The sequence below is a fragment of the Cucurbita pepo genome, chromosome 17 (assembly GCF_057944985.1).
Source record: "Cucurbita pepo subsp. pepo isolate OVF chromosome 17, ASM5794498v1, whole genome shotgun sequence".
NCBI classification, from domain to species: domain Eukaryota; kingdom Viridiplantae; phylum Streptophyta; class Magnoliopsida; order Cucurbitales; family Cucurbitaceae; genus Cucurbita; species Cucurbita pepo.
Window position 1 is genome coordinate 3,122,325 of NC_141814.1, and position 15,059 is coordinate 3,137,383.

Below are 15,059 nucleotides of genomic sequence, written 5' to 3' on the forward strand. Positions count from 1 at the left end.
AGGATAAATGAGTCATTTTACGTTCTTATGGACTCCACGACTCTTTATTTGTAATTTGAATTTTAAACTCCCAATTCACATCTTTCCCTTTCGTGTTATACACACAAAGTTGGTTCATAATGTAAGTTGACTTTGTTAATTTTTTTTTTTAATATATATATTAATTTGGTATATTTTATTTTTGATGTTTATACGAAAATATTAACCTATTTTATTTTTAGCTGGAGACGGAGACAACTCCTATATCCAAAGCACCTTACAGAAGAGCTGAGGGAGCTTAAGGAGCAACTACTCGATCTTCTAGATCAAGATTTTATTAGACCTAGTGTGTCACCTTGAGGAGCACAAGTGTTGTTCGTCAAGATAAAGGACGGGACATTTGTTGTTGAGTATCACTTACAGGGAAATGAATAAGGTGACAGTTATGAATAAGTGTCCTGTACCTCATATGGACGACTTGTTTAATCAGCTACAAGGTGCTTCAGTGTTCTCCAAAATTGATCTGAGGTCAGGGTATCATTAACTGAGGATTAGAGAGAATGACATTTCCAATACGACTTTCAAAAGCCAGTATGGTCACTATGAATTTACTGTAATGTCATTCAGTTTGACAAACGCCTCAACAGCATTCATGGATCTCATAAGTAGGGTGTTTAAGAACTTCTTGGACACATTTGTAATAGTCTTCATCGATGATATACTAACATATTTCAAGAACGATTAAGAGCATGAGTCATAACTGCGAATAGTACTATCAGTGCTGAGAGCTCATCAATTTTATGCAAAGTTCTTTAAGTGCGAGTTCTGGTTGCAAGAAGTGACATTGTTAGGACACGTCATGTAAGGAAGAGACATTTCAGTAGATCTAGCTAAGGTCGAGACAATCATAGATTGACATCAACCTACTTTGGCAATGGAAGTGAGAAGTTTCTTGGGTTTAGTAGAATATTACAGAAGATTCATCCAAGACTTCTCTAAAATATCTTCCACCCCTCACTAAGTTAACAAAGAAAGACACGGTGTTCTCATGAGATGGCATTTGTGAGTAGAATTCTAGGGAACTTAAACATTGACTAGTAACAATGCTAGTACTTGTTGTGCCAAATGGTTCAGGAAACTTTGTGGTATACAGTGATGCATCGGGTAAGGGGCTTGGTTGTCTGTTGATGCACAATGGCAGAGTTATAGCCTATGTCTGAAGACAATTGAAAGAATATAAGAAGTATTACTCGACACACGATTTAGAATTAGTAGCATTAGTGTCTACTCTAAAGATATGGTGGTACTACCTGTATGGTGAGTGCATTCAGATATTTATAGACTACAAAAGCCTGAAGTATTTGTTCACTCAGAAAAAGTTGAACATGAGACAAAGGCGCTAGTAGGAACTAGTTAAGGACTACGACATTCAGATATAGTCAAAAGTTGTAGCCGACACTCTGAGTAGGAAGCCGGCCCATTCTTCTACACTAGTGACTAGACAACTAACGTTGTAGGAGGATATAGTCAAAGTTGGGATAGAAGTAGTGGCCAAAGGTGTCATTGACATTTTGAGTCAAGTTTAGGGTTCAATCAGACTTGAGATAGCAGGTTATAGAGGTTTAGAGCAGTGATTCCTGCTTATCCTTGATTTGCAAGCAGAATGAGGTAGAAAGAGAAGAATGAAGACCTTCTGACTAAAGCTCATAAATTTTTCTTTGAGTGCACCCAGTAGTACTAAGATACACCAAGATCATACGAGTGACCAAGGATGAAATGTGATATAGCTAGCAAGGTTAGCTGATGTTTAACCTACCAGTAGAAACATATAATAGATTGTACATGGAACAAGTTGTGAGATTGCATGGTCATCCCAACCTCTATTGTGTCGGATAGAGACACATGTTTTACTTCTGATTTTAAAGAAGTTTGCAAAAGGCAATGGAAACTAAGTTAACATTTAGTACACCCTTCCACCCACAGAGTGACAAGCAGACAGAGAGAGTAAATCAGATCTTGCAAGTAGGTGGAACGAACATCTGCTTCTCATGAAATTCTCGTACGGTAACAGTAACAATTATAAGGCGACCATCGAAAATGAAACGTCCATAAAGTCCATAAGATAGAGAAAGAGAGAGAGAGAGAGAGAGAAACAATAAAATAAGAAGAAGACCTTGGGCTAGAGATTAAATTTCAATAATAATACAATATTGCGAAAGCTGTGTGTATGGCCATATATTAAATATACATTACACCACTTTTCCTTCTCCTTATCTCACTCAACCAATGATCATAAAATTGGAGGAACATCATCTCCCTCTCTAAATTAATTAATCATATGAGGCCCAAATCCCACCACCGCAAGGCTGCCGTCGCCGCCTTCCTCGCCGCTGCCCTCAAGCCCGCCGCTTATTTCCTCATCCTCTTGCTAACCTACACTCTCGGTTACCTATCATCCTCACCCTCTTCCACGTCATACTCCCCATCCACTCCTCCTCCTCCTCCTCCTCCTCCTATTATAACCCCTTCTTATTCAACCCCTCAATTCATCCAACTCACCGACACCCCGACAGAAATCCACCAATTCCGAATCAGAAACCGCTGTTCCCCTCCCCTCCCTCACCCACAGGTCCGTTTAGCACTCCTCCAAAAGGTCTTCAACGGAAAATCCCCATTCCTCAATTTCCCTCCGCCGCACGTGGCAGAGCTTCTCCACCCGAAGAAGATCAAGGGGTGGGGCTCAACCGGTGCCGTTTTTGAGAATCTTGTGAGACAAGTAAAGCCACGGACTATAATCGAGGTGGGTTCGTTTTTGGGAGCCTCGGCGACTCACATGGCTAACTTGACTCGCCAACTCGGCCTGGACACTCAGATTCTATGCGTTGATGATTTTCGCGGCTGGCCCGGTTTTCTCGACCGGTTCAAGGACTTATGGATGATAAACGGCGACGTTTCTTTACTCTACCAGTTCATGCAAAACGTGGTTGCTATGAACGCGTCCGATTCGGTTATCCCCTTGCCGTTCTCGACCGGTTCGGTTCTTGATAGCTTGTGCGAGTGGGGGGTTTATGGGGACTTGATTGAAGTGGATGCGGGTCACGACTTTAACTCGGCCTGGTCCGATATAAACCGGGCTTACCGGATCCTCAGACCGGGAGGGGTTTTGTTCGGCCATGACTATTTTACTGCTGCGGATAATCGAGGTGTAAGACGGGCAGTTAATTTGTTTGCCCAAATCAATGGCTTCAAAGTCAAAGTGGATGGTCAACACTGGGTTCTTGTCTCTCATTAATCTTCTGCCACGTGTTCCTTTTTTTGTGTGTACAAAATTTGGCGTTTGAAAGGTCATAATTGTAATTTGAAATTATGGGCTCAGGCTGTATGAGAATAAAACTTTTTTTTTTTTTTTTTTTTTTGTCCTTTTTGTTTGATTAAAATGATTGGATGAATGGCGAACCGAAGGTCACCGGCGACGGAGGACGACGGAAAGAATCGTCGGAAAATTATTCGGGAAGAGAAAGAGAATTGAAGAAAAGTTGCAGGCGAGTTGGGTGAAGGAGACGACCGAATGGGGTCGGTTTTGGGTCGGGGTCGGTTTACCCAGCATAAGAGCCAACCCACGATCAAATTTCATTTCGGCCCAAACACGCGACCCAACCTGCTCGACCATCCTGATAGAAGCCCAAGGCGCTTGCAGCCCATAACCCCGAGGCCCACTATGACGACCCAGGTCAAAACCCAGAAGCCTCGGCCCGTCAGCATGCAAGGCCCAATGCGTGACCCGCGTACTCGAAAGATGCGACCTGAGATCCCAAGCCTTGACCCGTAATGCAACGTGTCGTGCGTGCAGACGCCGAATCCTTCGGCTCACACCACGTGATCGGCTTGGCTCGACTCCGATGGGGCCTTGACGACTCGGTGACTCAATGGATTCGGCTTAAACGGCTCGACTTCTCGGCTTAGGCAGCTCGGTATACAAATAATATATCGTTTCCTAGGTTTTTTTTTACCCTCCTAAAGAGATTTTTTGACCTTAATTAAGGCAATTGAGGTCAGTACAACGTCCTATTACGAAATTCAAGTTGATTTAGGTTAGAAATGTGAGTGATTAACGAAAATACGATGGATGTTCGAATAGGAAACAACTCCCAACGTTGCTTGGAGCAACTTTGAGGAAACAAAATTCTAATGTACTAGAGTTTAGGGAGAACACCAGCTAAGTCCAACCGTGTAAGTGGCCTTACTATCGGCTAGGTTGGAAGACTTGCCTTATGTATGACGATACGTGCCTAGTGGTAGTGGCATTTGTCATTTACGCTTATTATGTTGTGATGTGTTTGAGCTTGATTATCATAATGACGTGTGATAGTATGATAACGCTATTTGATGATGACGATATAGTTTATGATGACTTATAATGTTATGATGACATTATTTGAATGATGATGTAATGATTATGACATAACGATGATGTTGTATGATGTTATGATAACGTTAATTGATGATGATTTAATGAAGATGATACAATGATGATGATGTATGATGATGTTATATGTTGATGTGTGATATGATGACGTTATGTGATGATGTGTGATATTATGATAACGTTATTTAATGATGATACAATGATGATGTTATATGATGATGTATGATGTTATAATGACGTTATATGATGATGTGTGATATTATGATAATATTATTTGATGATGATATAATTACGATTATGTATGATGTTACGGTGACACTAATTGATGATGATGTAATGACGATGACGTAACGATGATGATGTATAATGTTATGATGATGTTAATTGATGATGACATGATGATGTTGTTATAATATGAATGATGTAGGATGTTATGATGATGTACATGATGATGTTATGATGATGATATCATAATGAGGATGAGGTAAAACATAATGATGATGTACATGATGATGACGACAAAGTAATGATGATGTATGTTAATATGATGACGTAAGACTGTATGATGATGAGATAGATTAACATGACGTTATTCCATATCAAGATCACATGCATGTTTTGAATGTCATGATGCATTATGACGATAATTTATTCTTCTAAGGACACAACCCTAATTGAAGTTGATGATAAATGTATGAAGATCAACACCTACATATTGCTTGTGTAACATATAAACGGTGTATAGGGTTGTGTCATGAAGATGATTTAAAGATGAAAACTATAGGAATCTCATGCATTTTGTATGTACATACACATCAGGATACTTCCCCATTTATGATGATGAGTACAGACGCGTATACTATGATGATGGTGATCATGCCTTGTATGACACCCAGGGGTCTGCTGACCTCCGAACGTTGCTACGAACAGCTAGCTCGACTATGATAGGTCTAGTGGGTGCAAACCGCCTGGGGATCCACACTCGCAGGTGTGAGTCGTGTTTAGGAAAGTACTACACATCCAAATTTTGTTCGGACTAGAGGCTACCCCTATGATGGTTTTTAAATGATAGGTCCCTAGATCCTGAGTTGGATGTGTTTGCATTCCTTGATCACAATAGTGGGGTCATTTGTGTTAGGATCGCACAACAACGCACATGCTCGATCTAGATGAACACAAAGAATGGGATAGTGAAAATTGCAAGGAGAACTCTGGCTAAAAGGATTTTTTTTATTGATAACTTCAAGTATGTACAACAAGAGAGAGTACAGAGAATAGAAGGTATATTTTCAAAGCTCTACCGAGATATATATATGGTTTAGTTTACTATATATAGCTTTACCAGATTTAGCCATCTACTATATATAGCTATTTACCATATATAGCTTTACCGGATATAGCTTGACCATATATAGCTTTACTATATATAACTTTACCAAATATAGCTTTACCGGATATAACCGTTGACCAAGCTATAAATAAGAAGCAGGCTCCATAACCTAACAATTCTCCCACTTGGAGAATGATCCAGTCAACCAAGAATTTCATTCTCAAACGATCACTGCACCATACCAATTAAGGCTTTGCATAATCTTAATTTTCCAACATCAACACATTTTGTCAACATGTCTGCTGGATTCTTTGCGCCCTCTATCTTCTCCAAACACATATCGCCTTCTTCCACTAACCTGCGAGTGAAGTGGTATCGTCTTCTAATGTGTTTTGTCCTTGAATGATAGTCTGGGTTTTTCACCAACTGTATGGCACTCTGACTATCTGTATAAAAGATCTTCTTGCACTGCTTCCTACCTAATTCTTCTAGATAGTCTGTCATCCATATCATCTCCTTTTCAGCTTCAGCTATTGCCACGTACTCTGCTTCAGTAGATGAAAGAGCAACGCATTTTTGAAGCTTGGACATCCAACTCACTGCTGTTCCATCTATAGTGTAGATATATCCAGATGTGCTATTGCTAGAGTCTACATCTCCACTCAGATCAGCATCCACAAAACCTTGCAAAACTACTTTGCCATTGCCATAACAAAGTGAAGTATTGGATGTTCGTTCCCTGGATTTGCCATGTACTTGCTAACAACTCCCACTGCATGTTTTATGTCAAGTCTAGTGCAGACCATAGCATACATCAAACTCCCAACTGCAGAAGCGTACGGAACTGATGCCATGTGCTCACGTTCCTCAACTGTCTTGGGAGATTGCCCCTTTGACAGTTTAATATGATTTGCCAAGGGAGTAGTCCTGGGTTTAGCATCATTCATCTTGAATTTGGACAACACCTTCTCAATGTACTGCTCTTGGGATAGATTTAATGTGCCAGCAGATCTATCTAGAGAAATTCTCATCCCAAGAATCTGCTTCGCTGCGCCCAAATCTTTCATCTCAAATACTGAAGACAAGCTTGCCTTCAAGTGGTTTCTCTCTCTCATACTTGATCCAGCAATTAGTATATCATCCACATACAGGAGTAGAAACACATAAGAATTAGTGTATTCTTTGAGGTAGCAACACTGATCCTTTTCACTCCTGTGGAAACCACTCTTGCACATGAAGGAGTCAAACTTCTTGTACCATTGTCTCGGTGCTTGTTTCAGTCCATACAAGCTCTTATTGAGCTTACACACCATGTGCTCCTTGCTTGGAGCTGCAAACTCTTCTGGTTGTTGCATATAAATCTCCTCATCTAGATCTCCATGTAAAAACGCCATTTTTACATCAATTTGCTCAAGGTGCAAATTCTCCGATGCAACAATACTCAGCAGAATTCAGATAATAGTTAATTTCACAACTGGAGAAAAGATCTCAGCATAATCAATGCATTTTCTTTGTGAATATCCTTTAACTACTAACCGAGCTTTAAACCTCCTTCTGCCATCTGATTCAACCTTGATTTTGAACACCCATTTGTTCAACAGAGCTCTCTTTCCTGTCGGCAACTCAGTCAGCACCCACGTATTATTCCTTTCAAGTGAGCTCATCTCATCATCCATGGCTTGCTCCCACTTGGTTGAACCTTCCACTTGTAGGGCCTCATCAAAGAACTCTGGTTCTCCTTCGTCAGTCAGCAATAGATAATGTAATGAGGTTGAATATCTATCTGGTGCTCTGATAGTTCTGGATGATCTCCTCAACACCTGCTCAGGTGCAACTTGCTCCATGTCTGGTTCTTCAGCAATAGGATCAGGAGTTCTTGAGCTTCTGTTGTACCATCACTGCGTGAATTTTCCTGCCACTCAAGTTCAACTCCCACTTGCTTCGTAGTCTCAGAGTTTATCTTCTCTCTGTCCTTGTACATGACATTTTCATCAAAGGTCACATCACAGTGTCTTAGGATTTTCATATTTTTCTCATCCCAAAACCTGTACCCGAACATGTCAGAGCCATAGCCTATGAAGTAGCATTTCACAGCCTTAGCATCAAGCTTATCTCTCTTCTCTAGATCAACATGAACATACGTAGTACAACTAAAGGTTCTCAAGTGAGTACTTGAGTTCTTTTCCTGTCCATACTTCTTCGGGCAATTTGAACTTCAAGGGTACTGACGGCCCTCTATTAATCAAATATGCTGCTGTGTTCACAGCATCAGCCCAGAATGTCTTTGGCAGTCCAGAATGAATTCTCATGCTTCTTGCTCGCTCATTCAATGTTCTGTTCATCCTTTCTGCAATACCATTTTGTCTTGCCTTTCCGGGAATTGTTCTTATTAATCTAATTCCCTCAGCTACACAAAATGTTATAAACTTTGATTTGTTGTACTCTCCTTCATTGTCAGACCTCAGGCATTTGATCTTCAAGCCGGTCTGATTTTCAACTTCAGCTTTCCACTTCTTGAAGGTTGTAAACACATCTGACTTGTGTTTCAGAAAGTAAACCAATACCTTCCTGCTGAAGTCATCGATGAAGGTGACGTAGTACCTTGATCCACCAAGTGATGAAACTGGAGATGGTCCCCAGACGTCTGTATGGACCATTTCCAACCGCACTTTCTTCGGTTCTCTGGCAGCCTTTGTGAAACTAACTCGTTTCTGTTTGCCCATAACGCAGCTCTCACAAAGACCCATATCAACAGATTTTAAGCGTTCTAAAACTCCTTTCGCAGTCAGCATCTTCATTCTTTTGACGCTCATATGTCCAAGTCTATTGTGCCATAGACTTGAATTGGAAGCACTCTCAGCAGCAGCAGTCATGTTTATACACTCTGCAGTAGTGTATAAGGTTCCGGATTTGTGCCACGTGCAACAACCATGGCGCCCTTCACAATCTTCCATGAACTCTTTCCAAACTCTGCTGCATAGCCTGTGCTATCCAACTGACCAATAGAGATCAGGTTCTTCTTGAGACCAGGAATGTATCTGACATCTTGTAATGTCCACTGATTTCCTGCTGGAGTTTGTATGGAGATATCTCCCTTTCCTTCAATCTCCAAGGTTTTTTTGTTGGCAAGATACACCTTCCTGAAATTTCCTGATTTGAAATTTCGAAACAATTCCTTACTTGGAGACAAATGGAACGATGCACCTGAATCCAAAATCCAGGATTCAGCTGGGCTGTCCACACTAAGGATTAAAACGTCAACAGCATCTTCTGTTGTATATATAGAATCATCATCATCTTCAGATTTATGATTCTGCTTCTTCTTCAGTTTTGTTACAATCTGTCCGAAAGTGTCCTTTTCCCCCACAGCTCCAACACGTTACGTTGAGTTTGTTTGGAGATTTTCCCCGGTTCTTTGATTTTGAATGCCCATGTTTGTTTGAGCTCTTTGATTTGCTTCTTCCCCTTCGATCAACACTGAGAGCATTGCCTGATGAATCTCCAGTTTCCCATTTGCGAATACTTTCGCTGAGAACTACATCTCGAATTTCATCAAACTTCAGTTTATTAGATCCTCGGGAACTGCTGATTGCGGAAACAACAATATCCCATGACTCGGGTAAGGATGACATCAAAATCAACGCTTTAATTTCATCTTCGAAATTAATTTCCACCGAACTCAGTTGACTTATGATCATATTTAATTCATTTATATGATCAGCAACACGTTCACCTTCAGCCATCTGTAGATTGAACAATCTACGCATCAAATACACCTTGTTCATAGCCGACGGTTTTTCATACATATTTGACAGCGCCTTCATCAGATCTGACGTTGTCTTCTCCTTGATGATGTTAAACGCCACGTTTCTGGATAGCGTCAACCGGATCATCCCTAAGGCTTGTCGATCCTTGAGCTTCCACTATTCCGTGGTCATGGTATCCGGCTTCACCCCCAACAGAGGTTCGTGAAGATCTTTCTGGTACAGATAATCTTCAATCTGCATCTTCCAGAAACCGAAATCGGATCCATCAAACTTCTCAATTCCAATCTTTGAACTTTCCATCTTCACAGATCGTGGTGAATTTCGCTTAGCTCTGATACCAGTTGTTAGGATCGCACAACAACGCACACGCTCGATCTAGATGAACACAAAGAATGGGATAGTGAAAATTGCAAGGAGAACTCTGGCTAAAAGGATTTTTTTTATTGATGACTTCAGGTATGTACAACAAGAGAGAGTACAGAGGATAGAAGTACATTTTCAAAGCTCTACCGGACGAGATATATATATGGTATAGTTTATTATATATAGCTTTACCAGATTTAGCCATCTACTATATATAACTATTTATCATATATAGCTTTACCGGATATAGCTTGACCATATATAGCTTTACTATATATAACTTTACCAAATATAGCTTTACCGGATATAACCGTTGACCAAGCTATAAATAAGGAGCAGGCTCCATAACCTAACAATTTGCTAAGTATTTCTTAAAATACTTAAGTCGTGTGCTACTTCTTTTTCTGGTAAAGGCAAGACATCCCTCTATGGCGGGTGACGACATGGAAATTCGAGACCATGACACATGCATAGGGTAGTTGTACTTATTTTCTTAGACTTAAGTTATATTAGGGTATTTTGATTTAACGTTATTTATTTCATTCAGACTTTCGTTATGTCATTTAAAATATGTTTTCGAACACCTAAGTCCATGTCAGTGTTTTAAGATGAAGTTTTAAATGGTTCATTCTGCATATGATTATAGATGATGACGACGGTAACAACTCTAACAAGTAGAAATTTAGGGTTATTACAAATTGGTGATAGAAAAAGATGATCGTGGTCAACAGTCAACCTACTTTTAACTCCTCCACTATTTTGGCCTATTTTGACTTCCCCAAGTTCAATCTTTGATCCATTTTTAATAGTTTCATTGAAAGTAGTCATTTTGTGACAAAGATCTTCTTAATAAATTTTGTGACATTGAAAGTAGTCATTTTGGGTTTTCTTCGAGATAGGAATCGACTTGGATGTATAATTAATTTTCTCCACATGGCTTACACGTACAAGTATGAACCCACTAGTTGGTTCGTACATCTCCTGGGCTCCTTTCTGATCGGATAAGCATACTCTGGGAGCTGTTGATGCCAGTCACTAGTTAGAGAGTAGCGACCGTCACAAATGATCATTCCTCTGCCTAGTAGCATACACATTCATACTATTGTGAAGAAATTAGGTACCCTGGATGCATGAACACACAATAATGCATGAGGTCTCTATATCTTTCCATTTTAATTATCCTCAATACAATCCCACTAGCATATTTTCATATCATAACGTTTTTCACACTATTTCTCATAACTTTCATACGTATATCGGTGTATTTCATACTATTTTTTTTGTTTTTTTTCATGTCAATCATATCATATCATCTATGTAACATATAAGCCATATTATAACATCTTCATGCTTGCAGACATAAAGACCCATATCATACACATATCATATCAAATATCATAAGAGTTACATAATATATTCTTAGCACATCTTCAAAAAATCATAACATCCCATATCATATCACAAAGTACATCAATTCATCAATATAGCATAACAATCACATCGAATAGCAGTTACATATCAGCCTATGACACGTGCGAAACCATGAGCCCGTGTCATCCTACAACATTCAATTTGTAACTTAACGACGGTAGGGCCACGTGTCATCAAACCATAAGCATCAGATTTTGAATATTTATTTGGTACTAAAAAGGAAAGTAAGGAATAAGTTAATAAGATATTGAAAAACTTGTTTTGTACTTGTGTTTGTTGAGAAAGAAAGGTTGAGTTATGACCTAAGATTAATAATCATCCTTAAATACTGTTTAATAACAAATTCTTGAAGTAACCCATTCATATAGATTAACCAATAACTTGGGAATAGAACCATTAATTAGAATACAATTATTAGAAGTTTATAAGGAGAGAAGGCATTAGGGCACCCTATAGATTAGAGTAAACCCTATTCCTCTTCTTTGATGGTCACTTTTGAGGATACCCTTTGGCACTTTGGAACCCTCTTTTCCCCTTTATTAGCTGTATGTTGCCCTTCTCTCTGAATCTGATGCTTTTCTTCCCTCTCCCCTCTCTTCCCCCTTCATTTCTTTTCCCTTTTTCAACCTATATTAATTAATACCCTACTCTTTCGATTCCTCCGCTTTATATAATTTCCACCGAAACAAATCAATAACCACGACGTAACGACCCAAACCCACCACTAGCAGATATTGTCCTCTTTCAGCTTTCCCTTTCGAGCTTTCCCTCAAAATTTCCACACCCTATAAAGAATACTTCGTTCTCCTCCTCAACTAATGTGGGATCTCACAATTCACCCTCCTTCGAGACCCAGTGTCTTTTTAGGCACTCGTTCTCTTCTCCAATCAATGTGGGCCCCCCAATCCACCCCTTCAGGACCCAGTGTTTTGCTAGCACATCTCCTCGTGTCCACCCTTTCCAAGCTCAGCCTCCTTGCTGACACATTAACTCATGTTTGTCTCTGGTACCATTAGTAACAACCTTAGGTTAATTAGAAAATTTAGGGTCATTCCACACTATTAATACCCAAAATCTAATAAAGTTTAACAAAAATTATAATGTCCTAACCTTTTATTTTTTTCCTATAGTTAAAATATGCTCAAAATAAAATTATCAAAAATTAAATGTAAAAAATGATTTGATAACTATTTTGAAAACAAAATTGTATTTTTTCTTATAAGTTTTTATTTTAATGTTTTTTTTTTTTTTTTTTTTTTTTGTTTTTAGTGTTTAAAAAGACAAATTGTGTATGTTTTTCATTCCTTAAAAATAAAAAATAAAAAATAGAAAAATAGAAAAATAGAAAAATAGAAAAATAATAAACTTGTGTTAAACATGAAAATGGAAAAAATTGGAATAGTTGTAAAGAATATATTGAGAAAACACTCAAATTCATAGAATTTAATCTGTTATTTGTTATTATTCATTTGTCAGCTTTATACAATTCTTTTCCTTCCACTATAAATAACTCCACACGTATTCTTTCTTCATCACCCAATTCCTTCTACATTCTTTTTCATTCTTATTCTCAATGGCCGGTCAAGTTCCTCGTCCATGGTTCCGTTTGGGCTCTATGACCCGACCAACAACCGCCACAACCACCGCTCCGCCCACCGACCAACCGCGACCTGCTCCCCCTCGGATGCGCCCGCCCTTGATCCGAACCACCTCCTTGACGGAGCTTGCAGAACCCACCACCCCACAGCAATCTGCCAAATCGCCGCCGCAGTTACCTCGCCTAGCCCCACTAACCCCTCAGCCGAAAAAGGAAGCGTCGCCACCGCCACCGCCCCCGCCTTTGACCCGACCTGTTGTTACGTCCACTGCAGCGCCAAAACCCAGTAGCCCCAAGGGAAAAAGTCATTCGCTTGGAGGGTCTCCGCCGCGCAATGGCTCGTTTGATAAAGAAAGTAATAAACATCCCACCCCAGCTCCGTCTCCTTCTATTCCCAAGTCTATTCCGGCCGTTCCGTCGCCTTATCAGTCGCCAAAGCCGAAGCCTAAAGCCACCGCTTCGCCCCCGTCGCCGCTTGTTTTACCGCCGCCGCAGTTGCAGTTTGTCGCCGAGCCTAAACCTGAGACCATTCCTCAAGAGGTAGGGTTAATTTAACTTCATTGAGATTGGTGTGTTTTTAGCATTGGCAAACTTTTGAAAATCGAGAGTAAAAATAGTAGGTTTAGCCCGTTGAGGATTGTTGGGAGAGAGTACCACGTTAGCTAATTTAGAGAATGATCGTGTGTTTATAAGCCGGGAATATATCTTCATTGATACGAGGCCTTTTAAAAGCCATGAGAGCTTATGCCCAAATTCGACAATATCATACCATTATGGAGAGTAATGATTAGTAACATGGTATCAGAGTCATGCCCTTAACTTAGTCATGTCAATAGAATCTTCAAATGTCGAACAAAGAAGTTGTGAACCTCGAGGGTATAGTCAAAAGTGACTCAAGTGTCGAATAAATGGTGTACTTTCTTCGAGTACTCCAGAGAAGGAGTCGAGCCTCGATTAAGAGGAGGTTGTTTCTCGACTCCTTCCTGTAATCCTCGAACAAAGTACACCCTTTATTCGAGGGCTCGAGAGGAGGATTGTGGAGTCCCACCTTAGCTAATTTAAGAAATAATCAAGGGTTTATAAGTAAGGAATACATCTTTATTGGTACGAGGTCTTTTGGATGCTCAAAGCGAACCATATCTTACCATTATGGAGAATCGTGATTTCTAACATAATCAATGAACAGGTAGAACGAAAGACGGTTGTTTTTCAAAAAGTGATGGAGAAGCCTTCACCGCCCGATCACGATATCAATAACTACAATTCCCAAGCATCTGGATTTGGCAAAAATGGGAAGAAACATGATGACAATCAAGACAAGGGAAATGGAGCCAAGAAACCGTTCGTGTCGTCCGGTGATAAAGACTCGAGCACAAGAGTTATAACAATGGCAGGAGAAAACAGAGGAGCTTCCATGGAAGTAGTTCTCTCAGACAAAAACAACAACAGCCGCCATCTTCAAACAAATCAAAGCGACAAGGAAGAGACCACCAACGATTCTAAAGACAACAAAAGTAACAAGAAATCAACGGCGGGTCGTGGTGCATGGCCAATGAAAGCTTTCTTTAACAGCAATGTTCAAGGGATTAACAATTCAATTCTGATGGACTCCAAATTCACCCACCACGACCCTGGGATTCATCTTGTCTTCTCCAAGATGCCGCCGCCATCTGCCCATCAGGAAGACGGCGGACAATAACCAAGTTGTCTTGTTTCCTTTGATTTGTGTCTCTAAGTTCACTATCATCTGTGTTTATTTCTTTAATTTTATCCATATGTTTCTTTGACAGAATAAAATATGGGAGTTAATTGGGTGTTATAGGGTGAAAATTCTGGTTTGTTAAAGTCTAGAGTAAGGCATATTTAATAAAATGTTATGACTTTTGTTCATGTATCCAACCTATTTTTTCGATTAAAATAAAATCACTACTCGTATAATATGTCTAATATGTTATTTTCGTAGTCTCTGGAGTGACACAGTCATCCGTACATGGGTGTTTACATTTTCCCGGACAAAAAACATAGCATACTTGGCTTGAATATTAAAAAAAAAGAAAAAAAAAAAAAACTCAATAAATAGTCCTACTACTGGGTTCTGAAAATGCAATCACATGTCATCATGGTGGTCTGTGTAGAGTTGGATATGTAGTACTTCTCTATACACGG

At 39.7% G+C, this 15,059-nt stretch overlaps 2 protein-coding genes across 2 annotated transcripts; both read left to right on the plus strand.

The window, feature by feature from the left end:
* The first annotated feature begins 2,214 nt into the window (after window positions 1–2,214).
* Window positions 2,215–3,387, plus strand: LOC111779144 (uncharacterized). The gene has a single exon (XM_023659219.2). The coding sequence runs from the start codon at window positions 2,318–2,320 to the stop codon at window positions 3,269–3,271; it is 954 nt and encodes a 317-aa protein (XP_023514987.2). The 5' UTR covers window positions 2,215–2,317; the 3' UTR covers window positions 3,272–3,387.
* A 9,428-nt stretch (window positions 3,388–12,815) lies between these two features.
* LOC111778244 (uncharacterized) lies at window positions 12,816–14,787 on the plus strand. The gene is made up of 2 exons (XM_023657950.2): window positions 12,816–13,433; window positions 14,080–14,787. Exons 1-2 carry the CDS (start codon window positions 12,870–12,872, stop codon window positions 14,590–14,592), a joined length of 1,077 nt encoding a protein of 358 aa, XP_023513718.2. The 5' UTR covers window positions 12,816–12,869; the 3' UTR covers window positions 14,593–14,787.
* Window positions 14,788–15,059: the final 272 nt, after the last annotated feature.